Raw genomic sequence first — 17,806 nt, 5'->3', positions numbered from 1 at the left:
TGTGTAACCGTCTAAAAACTATTTTTCACTACGCTTTGTTTACCAATGGATCAAAAAAGTCTAATTTACTTGGATTTTGTTCCACATTCCATCTGAGCCGAATCAAAAACAAAAAATTGATTTCGCCCAGGATCGAACTGGGGACGTTCTGCGTGTTAAGCAGATGCCATAACCGACTAGACCACGAAACCAACTGTTGTAAACAAACTGAAACGGGTAGTATTTAATATGAATAGCCTTCACTTGCTGCGTTCCAATTATACTCAAACATCATTTAGGATATGTAAATGATCTACCAGCTAGAAGTTGATGAATAAGCCACGCTTTCTATGAAATTTGTCAACAAGACTCTTTTGTTTACATTATTTTAGCAACCATCAAGATGTTCAATTAATGGTTTAGTCCAAACATTGACAATTCGATAAATCCTCACTCTATAAATTTATTTTAATGTTATTTAGCTATGACTTAAGTTTCAAACACAACTACTTGTCGGGTGGCACCGGCCCTAAATGCCTATCACCTGTGACAAGCGTTAAGCGCCAGATACTCCTTCCATTAATTGGTTTTCGATAATATTACATCAGAGGGCGTCCAAACCATGCTGGCCAAAGAGTGAGCAAATAATTTTTATCTGCAAACATCTTTCTGGGCGGCATTTCTATTACATGCTACCATGAAACACCCGCGACAGCTTAATGCGGTAGGACTTGCATGAAAAAGTGTGTCCCCACCGCCATAGGTTCAGAATTTCCGCCTAATCGTGCTGCGACGAGGATGGCTGCAATGGGAAAAATTCAGAGGCTAGATTATCGCGGAACTTATCAGTGGGCCCCGAGCTTTGACCCGTATTTGACGTTTCATTCATATTGACAGCTGGTTGTGCTAAGCCAGGCGACAAGCCTGTAGGCGAATACTGCATCATCATCATATTCAGGTATTGCTGATCCATTGTTGGCACGGCTCCAGCGCTTGATTCTGACACCATGTCGCCAGCGGTCGGGTAAGCCGATGCGGGCGGCTGACGCGGTGAAGCATGTTGATGTATCGCTGAGTCTTGTTGATTTGAGGTAGGCTCAGATTTATGCTCCTGAATCCCATGGCGCAGCTGATGTGCACCTGACTGGCTCGATTGAGTGGTTTGTGCGTTTTGGGCAAGCATTGCTTGCTTGCTCAGTTCCTGCTGCCGAGGATATGGCCTGCTCTGCTGCGCCCTCTTTGACTGTTGCTGTTGCTGCATCATATACATATTCTTTTGATACTGCTCATGTAGTCGCTGCTGATTGGCGCTCCACGCTCCATTCATACCGGCCTTTTCCATATCATCATCTCCTTGGTATCGCGTCATCATTTCGCGTTGCTGTTGCATGTAAAGCATCATATTATCGGGCGCAACAGGGGTGTTTGCTACACCTTGCGGTAACGGGCCCATTTGCTGATACTCCCTCGCAAATGTTTTCATCATTGTTTTTGCAGGTGCTTGAGGCTGTGGTGTAGTTGATGATGCAGTACTTCTCGCAGCAGAAGAAAGATTGGTATACAGAGGTGTTGTGAGAGCCGACTGTGCAGCTGGCATTTGATTAGCTGCGACACCAATTTGAGACGGTACTCCGGCACCAGACCCTGAGAGAGCTGTTGGTGTGTGTGAGACTCCAGGCGTCGTTTGGGCTTGTGGGTACGAAGCAGCGGTTTTTCTCAGCGGCGATGCGGGCGGAACACCTGCCTTGCCCGCTTTTACGTCGTTGCCTCTGGGCGGGCCCATATTAGTCGGCATTCCAGGATTGGAAGTCATCCGGCCGTATCCCAATCCGCCTTGCATGAAATGTTGGTTCTGCATCCAGGGCGAATTCGCAGGAACGAAGCCTTGGGCCGAAGGAGGTCTCTGAGGCAAAATTGGAGTAACGGGCTCACGCAGCAGGCGGCTACTCGAGATTTTCTCCACAGGCTGGCTCTCAACATACTCATGCAAAGTCCACAACGATTGCCACCACTCGCATAAAAATGTGTCTCGCGAGTTCATAAGCATTTTGGCGTGGAGGAGCTCTCCGCTTTTTTGGCGCTCCTCTGGAAAGGATTTAGAGAGCGGAACGTCCGCTTCATCCAAAAGCCTCCTTGAGGTCTCGTAGTATTTGTGTTGAATCAAGTAGTTGTAAATATGGGCGTAAAGCAGCTGCCGGGAGTTCTTGGCCATTGCATCAGACACAAGAATTTCCTGGTTGAACGTGGGTTCTTCCTCGGTCGGTCGCTTTTCTCCATTACCATTTTCTTCTGTGTGAGCCCCTGCGGCCCCATTGGCCATGCTGCTCCACCCGGTGTGCGCCGGCTCCTGGTTGCTTTCGCTCATATTACTGGGGTCATCTTGCTCTCCTGCACCATTGGAAACCATTGTACGGGAGGAACTTGTTCGTCTTCTCCACTACTCGGAAGGTCTGAATTTTCAGGACCTTGAACGATTTCCACTATTTCCACTGCTGTCTCGTGTATGTCGCGTTGAAGAATACCAGAATCCTTCCTCGACTTGACTATAACTTGATTAAAGCTCGATGGGATGGGCTTGTGAGAGCAACGGTAGTTAGCGAGGGTGCCGTTTTGCGTATGAACCCAGGTCCGAAGGCTAAAAGTCCTTCTAACTGCTGCGAAATAATGTTTTGAATACTTAATTCTTTGCGTATGAACTTCCTCGGCGTCATTTTAATTAATATCCCTGCCTTTTTTCGAGATATCTGAAGAGTACCCGCACACGGACACATCACGTGATAGAATTAAAGACTCGGAGTCCCCAGATCGTTACGTCACTGGTCGAACTCATCTTCATCAAACTCATCATCGTTGACCTCATTTCCCGTGAGATTATCGTTGGCATCGTCAAGTTCGCTATTTTCGTTAACATCATGGTCTGATACCCCGCTTGAGCAAGGCTCGTAGTCGAATTCGTCTTCGTCAAATTCGTCGTCTGAGGTTTCTTGGTGGTTCATTGAGCGACCCGGCGGAGCAAACTTAGCGTCTGTATCTTTAGGATCGTGCATAGATCCATCGTTGAACACACTGAATGTCGATGTTTGTGTGCTTGCTTTGGGCGGGCTGGAGATTGCGAGAGATTTCATCTTGTCTTCGGCTTTTTTGGAATCAATATAGCGAAGCTTGGGCGACGCTAGAGGTGATCCGAGTTCAAGGTACATCTGCTTCCCAATATTTTTTGAAGCACTGGAGGGGTGCCCAGCACTTCTTGCACTCTGCGGTGTCGAGGGGGCGTCCGTCTCCAAACTGTCGCTTTTGGAACTCTTGACATCCCAGCCCTCAGAGGGAGCCTTGCCACGACTGCTAGAATCAAGAGGATCGCGCGTATCTTCTGATTCGAGGCTGCTCAAGTCTGAGACGTCAGCTAGAGAGGGAATGGGGTCTCGCCAAAAGTTTACGTCCGTAAACTTAACGTCCTGTGGCCTATGAAAAGACCGCTCCTCTGTCATAGTTCCAACGGGAGACCCCGGAGTAGGTGATAGACTTCTGTGGTCGTCCGCACAGTTGACATAGTTTAGTCCCACAGGAGGAAAAAAGTGGTCCACAAGCTCATTTATGTGAATGTAGGAGCTTCGATATCCAGCGAGCTCCAAAAGTTCCATATGGACTTCTCCATCGGGATTTATGGTAAAGATACGAGAGCTTGGAATCCCCACTGTCCTATACGCTAAGGCATCAGTAATTCTGTTCCCAAAGCCAGCCATAAAAGGTGTCGGGAGCTCGTCTTTCCTATCATCATCTGCTTTTTCTCCCGAGTCAAACTCGCCCACGTAAAGGTTGCGCAAGTCGTTCAAGCACGCGATTTTAAACACCTCTGGCTTTTTCAGAATCACTTCCCTTCTCAAAGCTGCCATGGTTCTGTCCGGAGAAAGGATGACAGGGCCTCTCGGCAGCTTGAAACCGTCCTGAACAATACTCCTAAGGTAGCTTCTCGTTGAGTCTGCTTGCCCCGCGCTTCTTGCTGTAAGGTAAACTACGTTGTAACCATTCCGTTTAATTTGAGTAAAGAGTTGAGCAACTCCGAGGTGCGTCCAATCCCTACCAATCATCGTAAGCACATGCCCCAATGCATCTGACTTTGTTATTGTTCCATCAATATCGGAAATAACTAGTGGAACATCCCAGCGCCATAAAAATAGCTTGGCAGTGACGACTGCCCTACTGTTATCCACGGAAAACGAAAGGTCGTTTTCACCATACTTCAACTCCAGGCACTGCAGCTGCTCAGAAGTTAGCCGGATGGTCTTGATGTAATTCTTCTCGGAAACAGCTGAATTCGCCTTCCCGAGAGATTCTCGTGAGTCGCGCTCAGTTGAAGTAGTCACATCAGTTTGGGAAGATGACTCCGAAATGCCTGACACGGTATTATCAAAGTCGTCACTTGCTAATGTACGTGGGGAACATAAAGGTGAGTGCAGGTGATTGGACTCCCCGGGGTTCATTATTCTCATGTTTCCATTGTGGTCTTCTTTCACAAATGTAGAAATATCAAATTCAGTCCCCAATTCATCACGTAACAATTGCTTCAGCATTTCATCAGTGGTGTGAACTCTATCTTTACTGGGCTTGTACCCCTCGATATCGAGTAGTAAATCGCCATTCATATCAAATTTACTTGGAATTTGCTTTTCATGCAGCTTCTCATTAAGCTTTCTAGCTCGTTCTTCGAATATCGAGGGGCGCCGTGGTGGGGGAGGCGTCGAAGGAGGGGCCACCTCACCTTGAGCTGGTTTACCAATATCTAGGAAGTCTGGTTCTTCTAAGTTCGTTTCGCTCTGCGATTTGCTATTCGTATTGGGTGAAGCAGATGGACTGCTTGCGGCGCTGACCACCGGCGAGGAGATGAGCTCATCAGGTATTGTCCCCATATCTCCCTCCGTTTCGAAAACAAAGTAGGCTTCGCCGGAATCCCCAAGCTTCATAGGAATATTTGTGGGTTGGCCATTTACAGATACCAGAACCTTTTTTTGAGAGGGCTTCAATATTTGGAACTTCCCAAATCTCACATGGAAGGGTGAGCAGGCTAGTCGACCGTCAGGATGTTCGACAACTACGACGTCAATCGCACCGGAGAGTGTAGCTGGATTTATGGAAGACCACGTTTTCGACACAGATCCTATGGCCCTTCCAACGTACTGCATGGTATCTTAGCTTCCTTGTCCCCTGCCTTGAAGCGATTCTGCGAGCCTGAAGACCTTCAAAATTGCCAACTTTGAAGCCAGTTTCACTTGGGCACGTGATGCTGACACTTGAACACTTAAACGAAGGAATTCGAGAACAATTGATTATATTGAATGGCGGTGTTAAACGCTATTAGAATCAGCCGGCTTGGCATTTTCGCTGCGCCCATGCTTTACAACAAACACATCACAACGTGCTATAGCTGAATGCTCAATCTATTTTGAGTTCAAGAAATAATTTCAAGCATGAATATGAGTATATAAGCACTAATCAGCCTTGTTTCGCGTCAAACAGCTTAACTGTAAGATCGCTGCTTTGTCTGATGGGGGCACTTTAGTGAAGCTATTTACATGGAAAAATGCCAGTCAGAATGGTATGAATTTGTCATTGATGATCAATCATGTTTGAATGCAGAGTTAGGCGCCGTTAATCGGTCGAGTGATTTGAGGGTGACCTGATACAATAAGAGCATAATACTGCTCTGTATACTTGTCCATATGAATCTAGGTCCCACACCGCTGAAAAAACCAAGTACGCCCTCAGAACGATAAACGGCTGTCAGGCCTTTGATAAGAGAGTTCTCGATGCGCACCAGTTTTGCACTATCCCCTAAGGCCATCAGAGGGGTTTGAGTCTGTATACGAGTTTTGATAACATCCATGGGTGTCGTTATGATGCCTGCTAGGCCGCCGGCTGCAGCGCCAGTCGTAAGCTCACTTAAAACTGAAAGGTCCTCATCCTGGCCCTTATTTTCAAGACTAAAAGCCCAATGTCTGAATTTCTCGTAAAATGCAAACTGGAATGCGCTGAATGGCAAATCACGGCACAAAGTTGCCTTGTATCCGAAGAAGAGTGTCCGCCAGCCTTCTATCCGTGCGATGACAGAGATCGCGTCTCTAAGGTTTCTATAATTATAGCCAGAATGAAAGTACGGGTTGTTGAAACGCCCTTGCAATTGAAGCCGCGTTTTCAGGACCTCGCTCGGTACGTAAGCGGCACTCGAGACCAAGTCTCCCCCCAACCCAGCGGTTAGGTGCGACACCGTGTCGTTGACGCCCCATTCGTCAATCATCTTTCGTTTTGTAAACTCGTAAGTGCCGAAGAAAATTGCCGCGCTCGGGAAAGATCCCAGCATAGCTGCAGTGTAACCTCCGTAGAGACCTCTCCTAATGCCTTCCTCCACGAATAGGGTTTTGTAGGCAGAAACCATGTTTCTGTACTTAGGCGCATTGGGCGCCCCCTGCTGCCTCGTTTTTACCGTATCTAGAGAGTGCATCACAGAGTCTCCGATGGCACCACCGAGCCCGCCTGCTATTACGCAATGCCAAATCGCACTGTTCTCCCTGCTCGAAGATTCCTTATCTTTACCATTCCCATTGGCCCCGTTGTTCCCACCAACACAATCCCGATGTTCATGTGCTTCGTGCGTAGGATGCAGCACAGGAATAGGGGAGGTTAAGGAGATCATGACGGCTCCAATTCCTTACGCTGAGGATGTGCCTGTCCTGAGCAATGCTTTCAAAAAGCTCTTTCGTCTCTCATTAGACTTATTATTACCTTCTGAATTGTCTAGTCAAATCAGGCTCGTCAAGAAAAATTTGAGAATGTGATTGAAAGCGTATATAGTGACATCAACACTTTTTAGACACAGGTAAATATTGGTTCGTTAACTAACACTAGAAGATTAAACGTATAGTTTACGCGTATGAGATAGCTTATTTGTATTCCAAAAGTTATCCTGGCACCTTTTGTGCTTCCCCAAAAGCTGAAAGATATGTTTCGGAGTAGGACTATTCGGTGGCTGACGAGCCTAGGCGGAAGGGTTAGCAAAGTATGTTCTCGCCGGAATTATAGAGTTCTGGCAATCGAAACATCTTGTGACGATACATGTGTGGCGGTAATCGATAGGAAAAGTCGACAAGAGCCCCCGGTATTGTTGGCGCACTTAAAAGAGACACTTGATAGTGAAAAACATGGCGGAATTGTTCCGACAAAGGCTCATTTACATCACCAAATCAAGGTTGGTTCTCTAGTTCAGCAAGCGCTGCGCCAAACAAGTTCCGAGCGTAGCATAGATCTGGTATGTGTCACACGTGGGCCCGGTATGCCAGGCTCCTTGTCGGGCGGCCTTGATTTTGCCAAAGGACTCGCAGTTGCATGGGACAAACCCCTCGTAGGTGTACACCACATGTTAGGGCATTTGCTTATCTCTAGGATGCACACAAATGGTTCCTCGCCACGATACCCATTTGTAAGCTTATTGGTAAGTGGCGGCCACACCATTTTTGTTCACTCGAAATCAATTAGCGAACATGAAATCCTATGTAACACCATCGATATTGCCATCGGTGACTCTCTCGACAAGTGCGCACGCGAGATTGGTATTAAAGGCAACATGATTGCCAAAAACATGGAAAAATTTATTAACGAAAACCTAGAAGAGGCTCAAAGCCAGACGGTAGACATGTCTCTGCCGAATCCACTTCGAAATCAAAATGGTAGGATGAATGTGCAAGCGTTTTCCTTCGCGCCTTTCTTAACTGCGGTACGTACCGCAATGGCCAAGAACAAGATGGAAAAGTGCACAAAAGAGACGAGGTCAATGGCATACCAGATACAAGAAGCGTTATTTGAACATCTCATCACAAAATTAAAACTTGTTATTTCCTTAAGACCAGATATATTTGAATGCACCAGGCATTTAGTGTGCTCAGGCGGTGTCGGCGCAAATCGCCGCCTCCAACAAAAGTTGCGAGATGAGCTGTCATTCCAATTTCAGGAGTTCCACTACCCCGAACCGTCCCTATGCACGGACAATGCTGTAATGATTGGGTGGGCAGGAATCGAAATTTTTGAAACCTTGGGTATTAAGACGGAGCTCGGGGTTACTCCTGTCAAAAAGTGGCCACTTTCGGATTTACTTAACGTTCCAGGGTGGATTAGCACATAAGATTTCGAACCGCTGTTCTCTCTTAAGGGGGCCGAATTATTGTAATGAATATAATCAGCCACTTGCTTTGACTGCAAAGGTATCTTGGACGTGATCACCGCTTTTAGCTAGAGCCGCTGCCTGCCCATTGAAGCCTTTTCCAAACCCGTCGTTGCTGAATTATTGTTAGGGAATAAAAGGACTAGTAATATCGAATCTTTGTATTAACCTTCTCCACGTAGCCATGTCAAGCTGAAAAATGATATGATTTTGCCGCGCATCATTTCTACGTTGAATCTCAACCTCGCGATCATGGGGGTTTTTGGGGAGACCTTCCTTAGGCCTTATAGCTGGAAATCCATCCTCGTCTTCCTCAAGCACTAGCTTGCCGCCTTTAATCAAAAAGCTAGTGTAAAACAAGTTCTCTACTGATTTTGCGAATGATTTCGGGTGTATAATAAACTTGAAAAGATTGATTTGCTTGAGCCCATTTTTCTCAATTAGGACCTTAAAACATTTTTTTACTTGTTCAGGCGTAGTTTCTTCTTGAGTGGAATTTAATGAGCTTTTTGTGACTCTTTCGGCTGTGACCGCCTCTCCAACAATATCCGTGGTTCTAATTCTTTGGCTCGATGATCTAATTTTCTTCTCTGCTGCAAAGGGGCCCAACAAGTGGTCAACTGTCAATGGCGTTTTCGATATGGTCCTGAAAAGCATACCCATTTTAAACCAATTGAACTGTGTGAAGCGATTATACTGGTCGAACTGATCCAAAAGACTCCGCTGCTGTCTCCCTTGCGCGTATACATCCTGGTTTGTTGCCGAGTCGTCTTGGGCATTGGAAGAGTCCTCTTCCTCCGCATCATCGCTAGAGTTAACCTTGGCACGCTCTTGCTTGATACCATTAGCATTGAAATATTCCTTTAGCATGAACCTCTTAGAGTAGTTGATAACATCGCTGATACCTAAGACTCTTTGCGATTCATCAAGTTTCAAATTCCTTACGCTTAACTGCGCTAGCTCACTCACATTCAGCGCAGCTTTTGAATCCTGCGCTAGTAAGGAGTTGCGGTTTGAGTTAACCGACACCATTCTGTCAAAAAGGGTATCAATAGCTTTTAACCGATCAAGTGCGATTGCAATATCTCCATTTCTAGCGACTTCAACCCGATCTTTACTAACATCCTTATCTACATCGCGATAGCCCTGCAAAATTTCAAATTCAAGGTCCTCTTCAAGAGCCGACGCTTGCTCGGCCTCAGCTTGTGGAACTTCAGTCCTGCGCCTTTTGGAAGAAAGATTGCCCCGCTCATCATCTTCTTCCCGCTGTCTTGTCATCTTTCTACTTATTTAGCTCATCAAAGAGATGTTCATATTAAATCTTAAACGCCATATATTTTGTTGCAAACTAAAATTCCAAACAAAAAGGTTAACGAACGAAGGGAAACTATGTCAGCGCCTTTGAAGATAAAGGTATGACGCTTTGCATTTTCATTCATGAGAATCCAAAATGATTTTAGGACTGACAACGTAAATGTAGCCATTGGCTGAGTCCGTGGTGAACAAAATTGCAGCAGGAGAAATTATCGTTGCACCTGTCAATGCTTTGAAAGAAATGATGGAGAACTCCATCGATGCTGGAGCCACTGCGATTGATATTCTTATCAAAGAGGGAGGATTAAAAATTCTACAAATCACGGATAATGGAAGTGGCATTGACAAGAGCGACTTGCCTATTCTTTGTCAAAGATTCACCACATCGAAACTGAAGACCTTTGAAGATCTGAGTTCGATACAAACCTATGGCTTTCGTGGGGAAGCGCTTGCTAGTATTTCACACATCGCGAGAGTAACAGTAACTACCAAAACTAAAAATGAGGCCTGCGCTTGGAGAGTCTCTTACTCAGCTGGTAAAATGATAGGAGAGCCGAAACCAATAGCTGGCCGGGACGGGACTATCATACTGGTCGAAGATCTATTTTACAACGTACAGTCCAGACTCAGGTCGCTGCGATCGCCCGGCGATGAGTTCGCCAAGATCTTGGATTGTGTTGGTCGGTATGCAATCAATTCCAAAAATGTAGGATTCTCTTGCAAAAAGTTTGGCGAATCGCAGTTTGCGTTGACTGTAAGATATGACGCGGATGTGAGAGAGAGAGTACAGGCGGTGTTTGGTCGAGGTACTGCTTCTAATCTGATCGAGTTGAAGGTTCCCGAAATCGAAGGTTTGGGAGCGTCAGCTAGCGGTCAAGTTAGCACGCTCAACTTTATTAATAAAAAGTCCATTTCTCCCATTTTTTTTATCAACAACCGGCTTGTGACGTGTGATCCATTACGCAGGGCTCTTTATCAAACTTATTCGTCGCACCTGGCTAAGGGCAATAGACCTTTCATTTATCTGAACGTCACGATTCGCCCCGAACTCGTTGACGTCAATGTTCATCCTACAAAAAGAGAAGTTAGGTTTTTGCATGATGAAGAAATCATAGAACAGATAGCAAGTCAGTTAGGGGATGTTTTGTCGAATTGTGATACATCAAGATCATTCAAAACCACTTCAATTTTCACACAGAAGCCTGTCTCTATCAGAGAAAACCTAGGTAAACCCCACTCCCAACTCATCAACAACATACCAGTAACTCCATTAGGCAATAAAGTCAAGCGCCAGGAAAACAAACTCGTTCGCATAGACGCGTCTCAAACAAAAATCACCAATTACTTGAGATCTGCAGAATACACAGAGAATACAGAACAAAGTACCCCTTATAAGCAGTCATACGAGGACGACAGCATACAATCTTCATGTCGCGCCTCAGAAGGCAGACAACATCAGGGAAGCTGGATTGCAGATACACCAAGCAGACGAGCATCAAAAACGTCGACTTATACTGTTTCGCGCAAAACCAGAGTAGAGGTTAACCTTGCAAGCGTGAACATGCTACGAAAGGAAGTAGACTCCAGCATGAACAAAGACTTGACAAATATTTTTGCAAATCTTACTTACATTGGGCTCGCTGACGAGCAGAGGAGGCTGGCTTGCATACAGCATGATCTTAGACTGTTCTTGGTCGACTATGGTTCCATCTGTAGCGAACTTTTTTATCAGGTCGGCTTAACAGATTTCGCGAACTTCGGCAAGATATTCTTGATTAATGAGGATGAAAGTGCCGGTTCCCAAGAGGAAGGGTTGTCTGTTGGCTCCCTTTTACAAGAGGTTGTGAGTTCAAGAGGAGGTTCATCAACCGAGCTCATACGGCCATTATGGGACATGCGTGAAATGCTCGAGGAGTATTTCTCCATAGAATTGTATGGCGGGGACACGCACGTGGAGAATACAAAGATAAAAAGTCTTCCACTTCTTATCAAAGGATACATCCCACCACTTTCAAAGCTGCCGCACTTCCTTTATCGACTTCTCACCAAAATTGACTGGTCCGATGAGATGAAATGTCTGCAAGGCATTCTAAAACAAATTGCGCTGCTTTACGTCCCCGAGATGATCGAACAGATTGACCCGGAAGACTCTTCAATAAAGGAGGAGGAGCGCATTAGGTACCTTACTGATACTGAGAACATGGAGAAAATCTTAGAAGAAACAATTTTTCCCTGCATTAAGAAGCGTTTATTGGCGCCCAGAGATTTGATGGGGAATGTTGTTGAAGTCGCAAACTTGCCAGGCCTCTATAGGATATTCGAGCGATGCTGAGTTTTAGTCGCATAAATTCAATATTTTGTTGAGTGGGTAGGACTTCTCAAAGTTGGCGACAATTTGCAAAAATTCTCGGCTTTGCGGCTCCGCCTCTAACCCGTCATCCAATCTATCCTTCGAACTATGAGCAGCCAAAAACTTTGGGAGCCTTTTAGTGCAGCTGTCTCTAAGAAAGACGATGTCATCCTGCAGAATTTTGAACACGGGGTGGTTAGAAGAACTCTCACTATCTACAACGCGAACATTGCGCCAAATAGGTTTGAGCTTTCTCACCCTGTCCAATAGTTTAGACGTTGGAGTTGTAAGAGAGCTCGACACTTCCCCAAGACCCGCAAATACCTCTGATAAGTCAAGTGCTAATTGCTCATTGGTGGCAGAATCATCATAGACATTACACAAGGTGTGGAAGGTCATGAGCTTCGTAATTATTCGTAGAACAAGTGGCATTCGATTATAGAAATCAAGCTTATTCTTTATGTTGTGCAAGACTTGAGCTATCAGCACTGTGGTGTAGTGGTTCAACCTGGCAGCCCCAGTGTGCGGGTCATAGTATATGTAATTGAGGTTGCTCAGTTTCCAGTTGACGAAATTGAGCAAAAATCCAGCTAAGAATTTGTCGCACCTAGCCGTTGTCGAAGCTTGAGCATCAGTCGAGTTGATTTTTTGTGAGAAAATATCAATCTGCCGCTGTATGGCATCAATGGTTTTAAGTGGGGGCTTGGATGTAGTAATGAAGTATTTCTCGAGGTCCCTATCAAGAGATACTATTTTCCAAATTAAGGCTTCAAACGTGTCTTCGCTTTGGTAGACATCGACATTCGGCCGGTCCATTAGGTATGCTGCATGACTTAGTAGCGAAATGTTATCTTCATGTATTGACAAGGGCTTGTTCGGGCCGGACTGCCAAAAATCTTGGACACACAACCGATACCACAATTTTTCACATACAACTTTTGTAAGTCTAAGGTCTGGTGTATCAGTAACCAAGGGCCTAAACTGATCTAACCTCCAATATTTCGCGAGGTGAAGGCATTGAGTTAGTAAGCTATTTGCCAGAGACGGTTCAAGCGCTGGGAAAGGGGTGGCAGCCAGAATTAGATAGGTCTGGATAGTTTCAACTACTGGATTCCTCAGAAAATCTGCCTTCTTGAGCTGGTTCACTGTCGTTCGATAGAACCCTTCGAAGAGATTCATTCGGAGCCGCTCAGTCAATGCCTGTTCTGGTGTGCTGTCATAAAGTCTCGCAACCTGTTCAGACGGGAAATACTTTCCCAGCAGCTCTATAGGCATGTAGAAAATAGCCATAGTAAAGATTGACCACAAAATAGCGCTTGAAAATAAGCTATCAGTTGTTGGCGCTGCTTGTGTATCATTTAATCTTCCCCAATACTCTTCCAGCTTGAAATACAGCTCACCGACATCACTCACGCAACCGAAAAAGAGCGACCCAAGATTCTCGATGGCGAAGTCAAGCAATTTAAACGATGTATCCATGTTAAGTCCGTCCCTCCAGTAACTTGACTCTTCTTCTTCTTCTTCGAAACTCCGGCTGTCAACAGAACGCTTTTTGTTCAACGCACCATTTTGGAAAATGCCAATCCCAAATACCCAATAATCGTATGCTTGCCACGTTGTTAAGAACTCATGCTTGCTCTCAGACAGGAGGTCTCCAGCTCTGTCGAGTTTGGTCCTGTAAGAGGCGATACAACGCTCTTCTTCTTCTCTCTTTACACAGTTCGAGCAAGGCACTAGCCGGTCACACTTAACCTTGCGTTTAGTGCACACTGAACAAGGGTTTTTGGATTTAACAGGCCGCGACTGAGGAAGCATGTCAACAGGCGGCTTTAATCAAACCAAAGTATCCAAGCCGATGATAACTATTCAAAAATGAAGTCACGAGCGTTGAATTGTTAAAAATCGGAGCCTGTCACTCCAAGCAGATAAAAAGTTTGGGCTTATCGAGTTTCATTTACCTGACATACTTGATACTTACATAAAGCTAAAACAACGTCAGCACTAAGCTTTGCATGACTCAATACACTAATGCTTCACAATTTAGAAATGTTAACGTGAACAGCTTTCGTTTGTAAATATGCGTCCATACCACTTTCACCTAGCTCACGGCCGATGCCGCTCATCTTGAAACCACCAAAAGGAACACTAACCTCCTCGTCGTTGGACGAGTTGATCCAAACGGTCCCGGCTTTGATGTCGCGAGCGAAGTAGTTTGCCTTACGAATGTCTTCCGTGAAAACAGCAGATGCAAGTCCGTAGCTAGTGTCGTTGGCAAGAGCGATACCTTCTTTGTAGTCTTTAAACTTCGCAATGACAGCCACAGGCCCAAAGATTTCCTCCTGGTTAAGCTTGGAGTCTTGAGGAACATTAATAAAGATAGTGGGCGTGATAAAGTAGCCCTTAGAGTCCGATGGTTGGCCCATCTGCTTCAAGCTTAGTTTCTCAGTGGACTTGCCGTGCTCGATGTATCCTTGCACTCTCTCGTACTGAGTTTTTGAAACGACTGGCCCCACTGTGCACTCTTGGTCAAAGAGATCGGAAGTTTTGCCGAATTTCCATGTCTCCTGGACGTGAGCAGTAAACTTAAGTAGGAACTTCTCGTAGACAGATTCTTGCACGTAAATACGGGAGTTGGCAGTACAGTTCTGGCCCGAGTTGTAGTAGATTCCGGCTGCGGTCCACTTGACTGCCTCGTCGAGATTGGCATCCTCAAACACAAGCGCGGGCGATTTTCCGCCGCACTCCAAGGTGACCGCTTTCAGGTTGGACATGGCAGCTGCGGCCATGACCTTTTGGCCTACTGCGGTGCTACCTGTGAAGGCTATCTTGTCGACATCGGGGTGGGCTGCCAGCCTAGATCCCGCGACGCCTCCGTAGCCAGGAACAACATTGACTACGCCGGGTGGAAAGCCTGCTTTCTCGACCAGCTGCGCGAAGTATAGGAGCGATAGCGAGGTGTTCTCCGCGGGTTTGATGACAATCGTGTTGCCGGCCGCAAGGCAGCCTTGCATCTTCCAGCTCGCCATGGCCAGCGGGTAGTTCCAGGGCACTACCTGCGCCACCACACCGTATGGCGCCTTGACGGTGTAAGCGTACTTGTCACTGCTCACCGGGAGTAATTTGCCCTGCGTGAACTTGTCCGCCGCCCCTGCGTAGTAGCGCGTCAGCTGCAAGATCTGCTCGAGATCGCCCAGCGCGTTGGTATAGTAGGGCTTGCCCGAGTCCACCGTTTCGATCGCTGCCAGCAGCTCTTTTTCCTGCTCTATGAGCTGACCTAGCTTCCCAAGCAGCACGCCACGCTCCTCTGGCGAAGTTTTACTCCACGTACTCTCGTACGCCTCGCGCGCCGCTGCCACCGCCTTGTCGATGTCGGCCTCGGAGGCCGCGTGGAACTTCGTGATTGCCTCGCCCGTGGCTGGGTTCACAGTCTCGATTTGCTCATTTTCGCTGGACTCTACGAACTTGTTGTTGATGAATAATCCAACGGGCTGCTTGTAGCTGATGTTGAGCTGAGGAATGCTGATTTCGGTGAATAGAGACATTTTCTAGGTAAACTATGGGAAACGACAAATCTGATCTGCCGGCTGCAGTCGGATTGTGTATGGCGGTTTGGTCGTATGACCTTAGAAACTGACTTCGCCACGGGTGCCCTTTTTAAATCATAGGGGAAGCACGAAAAAATGTTATCATTCGCCTATCAAATTAAGACGGTCCAGGGAACGACGTGGCAGTAGAAAAGGTTTCCGCCCGCTTACGAACGCAAGTTGGTCTTATCTGGACCCAGGGGCCCCAAATGATGGCTGAATTCCGCTCGCACTTATACGGAACGACGACAGCTGGGGCACTTCCAGACAATGCCATTTCTCGAGACGCAATGAACACTATCTTGGGTACCCTGCATTCGCTGTGAACTGCACGCCCCACGAATCCGCTCTGATCTCACCAACGTGTGTTGGAATGGTTGTTCCGCCTTCGAGCGCTTCTTTAGCTTATCGCCTCAATAGGCGCTTATCGCGTCGGGTATTGAATTTCGCTTATCGCTTATCGGTGAGTTTCGTACGATTTTCGCTGTTAAGCGCTTAGATGGAAAGTAAGGGCGATTTATAGCTGGGTATATAAAGTGGATAAAAGCGGCTATGAAGAGTTCGGACGATGCTTTATAGTTGAATTTGGAAACCAATTAAGAAGGAAAGGTGCACCGGACGATATAATTTGCGTGCAAAGCTCTAAATTAATAATTGGAGTCTCGAGAACCCGTTGAAAAGTTGCTATAAACTCGTCGAAGAGTTAGTGTATCACATTACCAAGGCGAACATCGAAAACAAAGCATCGACTGCAGCATCGCAAGAACTAAGCCGCAGACCAAGCATTCATTACAAGCATACTCACTGTAACCAAAATATGTCGTTCGCAGAAGTCAAGCTGCCCTCTGGGAAGACCTACAAACAGCCACTAGGCCTGTTCATCAACAACGAGTTCGTGGACTCGTCGTGCGACGAGAAAATCGAGTCGATCGACGCCTCCACAGGCAAGGTTATTGCCGCTGTGCAGGCCGCAGACGCGAAAGTGGACCTGGACCGCGCGGTCGCCGCGGCACGCAAGGCGTTCCCTGCGTGGAGAGACACGCCGGCACCAGAAAAGCGTGACCTGCTGCTCAAGCTCGCCTCGCTGGTAGAGGAGAACGCGCAAATGCTCGCGGAGGTCGAGTCGCTGGACAGCGGCAAGCCGCTGGAGTCCAACGCCCTGGAAGACATCCTGGGCTTGGCTGGCATTCTCAAGTACTACGCTGGATGGGTCGACAAGGCGCAGGGCCAGTCCTACTCGCCCAGCCCCAGTAGACTCACCTACACAACGCACCAGCCTCTGGGCGTGGTTGGGTGCATCATCCCCTTCAACTACCCTCTGGCGATGATGGCGTGGAAGTGGACTGCTATCGCGACTGGCAACACAACCGTGTTCAAGAGTGCGGAACAGACGCCGCTTTCTATCTTGTACTTCGCACAGCTGGTGATCGAGGCAGGATTCCCAGCCGGTGTCTTCAACGTGCTGTCCGGCACGGGTGCCAAGGTCGGTGACGCAATGGCCAGGCACCTCGACATTGACAAGATCGCCTTTACCGGCAGCACTGCCGTGGGCCAGATCATACAGAAGACTGCCGCTGTTAACTTGAAGGCGTTAACGCTCGAGTGTGGTGGCAAGTCCCCCAATGTCGTCTTCGAGGACGCGGACTTCGACCAGGCTGTTAAGTGGACCGCGGCAGGCATTTTCTACAATATGGGCCAGATTTGCTCTGGGACTTCCAGGTGTTACGTGCAAGACTCGATTTACGAGAAGTTTTTGAGCGCGCTGGCAGAGCACGTCGACAAGACGTACAAGGTCGGTCCCCCATCTGACCCTGAAGTTTTGATCGGGCCTCAAGTCTCCAAAACACAGCAGCAGCGCATCCAGTCCCTCATCAAGAAGGGTATTGAGGAGGGAGCTCGTGTGGTATTGGGCGGTGAGGGACTTCCTGACTCCATTGCGCAGTCCGAAGAGCACAAGTCAGGATTCTTCGTTAAGCCTACCATTCTCGCAGACATTGAGCCCACGAACACCGTCGCCCGTGAGGAGATTTTTGGCCCAGTTATTGTTGTCGGCAAGTTCTCCGACTATGATGAAGCCTTAAAACTTGCAAACGACACCGAATACGGACTGGCCTCGGCTGTTTTCACCGCGGACATTACTCGCGCTCACACTTTCGCCTCTCAGGTGGAGGCTGGCGTGTGTTACATCAATTCATCTAACGAGCTAGACCCTGCATGCCCATTCGGTGGCATCAAGATGAGTGGCTACGGTAGAGAGCTGGGCGAGTATGGCTTGTCCAACTTTACGAACGTGAAGGCTGTCTACGTCAACCTCGGCACCAAACTGTAAATGAATAGGTCTTAACGTAGCATTAAATAAGGGAACACGCC

The 17,806-nt window shown here is 47.2% G+C and overlaps 9 protein-coding genes and 1 non-coding gene across 10 annotated transcripts; 3 read left to right on the top strand and 7 right to left on the bottom strand.

Moving 5' to 3' along the window:
- Nucleotides 1-117: 117 nt before the first annotated feature.
- KLTH0F09856r lies at nucleotides 118-191 on the bottom strand. Its single transcript has one exon. It is a non-coding gene; the product is annotated as a tRNA-Val (tRNA).
- Nucleotides 192-757: 566 nt separating this feature from the next.
- Nucleotides 758-2,386, bottom strand: MSS11 (Mss11p; the record flags this gene model as incomplete). Its single annotated transcript, XM_002554586.1, has 1 exon — nucleotides 758-2,386. One exon carries the CDS (start codon nucleotides 2,384-2,386, stop codon nucleotides 758-760), a length of 1,629 nt encoding a protein of 542 aa, XP_002554632.1.
- A 406-nt stretch (nucleotides 2,387-2,792) lies between these two features.
- PAH1 (phosphatidate phosphatase PAH1) lies at nucleotides 2,793-5,159 on the bottom strand (the record flags this gene model as incomplete). Its single annotated transcript, XM_002554585.1, has 1 exon — nucleotides 2,793-5,159. One exon carries the CDS (start codon nucleotides 5,157-5,159, stop codon nucleotides 2,793-2,795), a length of 2,367 nt encoding a protein of 788 aa, XP_002554631.1.
- Nucleotides 5,160-5,593: 434 nt separating this feature from the next.
- MME1 (Mme1p) lies at nucleotides 5,594-6,667 on the bottom strand (the record flags this gene model as incomplete). Its single annotated transcript, XM_002554584.1, has 1 exon — nucleotides 5,594-6,667. The coding sequence occupies one exon, from the start codon at nucleotides 6,665-6,667 to the stop codon at nucleotides 5,594-5,596; it is 1,074 nt and encodes a 357-aa protein (XP_002554630.1).
- A 306-nt stretch (nucleotides 6,668-6,973) lies between these two features.
- On the top strand, nucleotides 6,974-8,149 carry QRI7 (putative N(6)-L-threonylcarbamoyladenine synthase; the record flags this gene model as incomplete). Its single annotated transcript, XM_002554583.1, has 1 exon — nucleotides 6,974-8,149. One exon carries the CDS (start codon nucleotides 6,974-6,976, stop codon nucleotides 8,147-8,149), a length of 1,176 nt encoding a protein of 391 aa, XP_002554629.1.
- Nucleotides 8,150-8,314: 165 nt separating this feature from the next.
- NSE4 (Smc5-Smc6 complex subunit NSE4) lies at nucleotides 8,315-9,466 on the bottom strand (the record flags this gene model as incomplete). The annotated part of the gene is made up of 1 exon (XM_002554582.1): nucleotides 8,315-9,466. The coding sequence occupies one exon, from the start codon at nucleotides 9,464-9,466 to the stop codon at nucleotides 8,315-8,317; it is 1,152 nt and encodes a 383-aa protein (XP_002554628.1).
- A 111-nt stretch (nucleotides 9,467-9,577) lies between these two features.
- Nucleotides 9,578-11,834, top strand: MLH1 (mismatch repair ATPase MLH1; the record flags this gene model as incomplete). The annotated part of the gene is made up of 2 exons (XM_002554581.1): nucleotides 9,578-9,601; nucleotides 9,669-11,834. The coding sequence occupies 2 exons, from the start codon at nucleotides 9,578-9,580 to the stop codon at nucleotides 11,832-11,834; spliced, it is 2,190 nt and encodes a 729-aa protein (XP_002554627.1).
- Nucleotides 11,835-11,837: 3 nt separating this feature from the next.
- CEP3 (Cep3p) lies at nucleotides 11,838-13,667 on the bottom strand (the record flags this gene model as incomplete). The annotated part of the gene is made up of 1 exon (XM_002554580.1): nucleotides 11,838-13,667. One exon carries the CDS (start codon nucleotides 13,665-13,667, stop codon nucleotides 11,838-11,840), a length of 1,830 nt encoding a protein of 609 aa, XP_002554626.1.
- Nucleotides 13,668-13,885: 218 nt separating this feature from the next.
- KLTH0F09680g (KLTH0F09680p) lies at nucleotides 13,886-15,394 on the bottom strand (the record flags this gene model as incomplete). Its single annotated transcript, XM_002554579.1, has 1 exon — nucleotides 13,886-15,394. One exon carries the CDS (start codon nucleotides 15,392-15,394, stop codon nucleotides 13,886-13,888), a length of 1,509 nt encoding a protein of 502 aa, XP_002554625.1.
- Nucleotides 15,395-16,253: 859 nt separating this feature from the next.
- Nucleotides 16,254-17,765, top strand: KLTH0F09658g (KLTH0F09658p; the record flags this gene model as incomplete). Its single annotated transcript, XM_002554578.1, has 1 exon — nucleotides 16,254-17,765. One exon carries the CDS (start codon nucleotides 16,254-16,256, stop codon nucleotides 17,763-17,765), a length of 1,512 nt encoding a protein of 503 aa, XP_002554624.1.
- Nucleotides 17,766-17,806: the final 41 nt, after the last annotated feature.

Source organism: Lachancea thermotolerans (assembly GCF_000142805.1).
Source record: "Lachancea thermotolerans CBS 6340 chromosome F complete sequence".
NCBI classification, from domain to species: Eukaryota; Fungi; Ascomycota; class Saccharomycetes; order Saccharomycetales; family Saccharomycetaceae; genus Lachancea; species Lachancea thermotolerans.
This window is presented reverse-complemented; position numbering and strand designations above follow the sequence as displayed.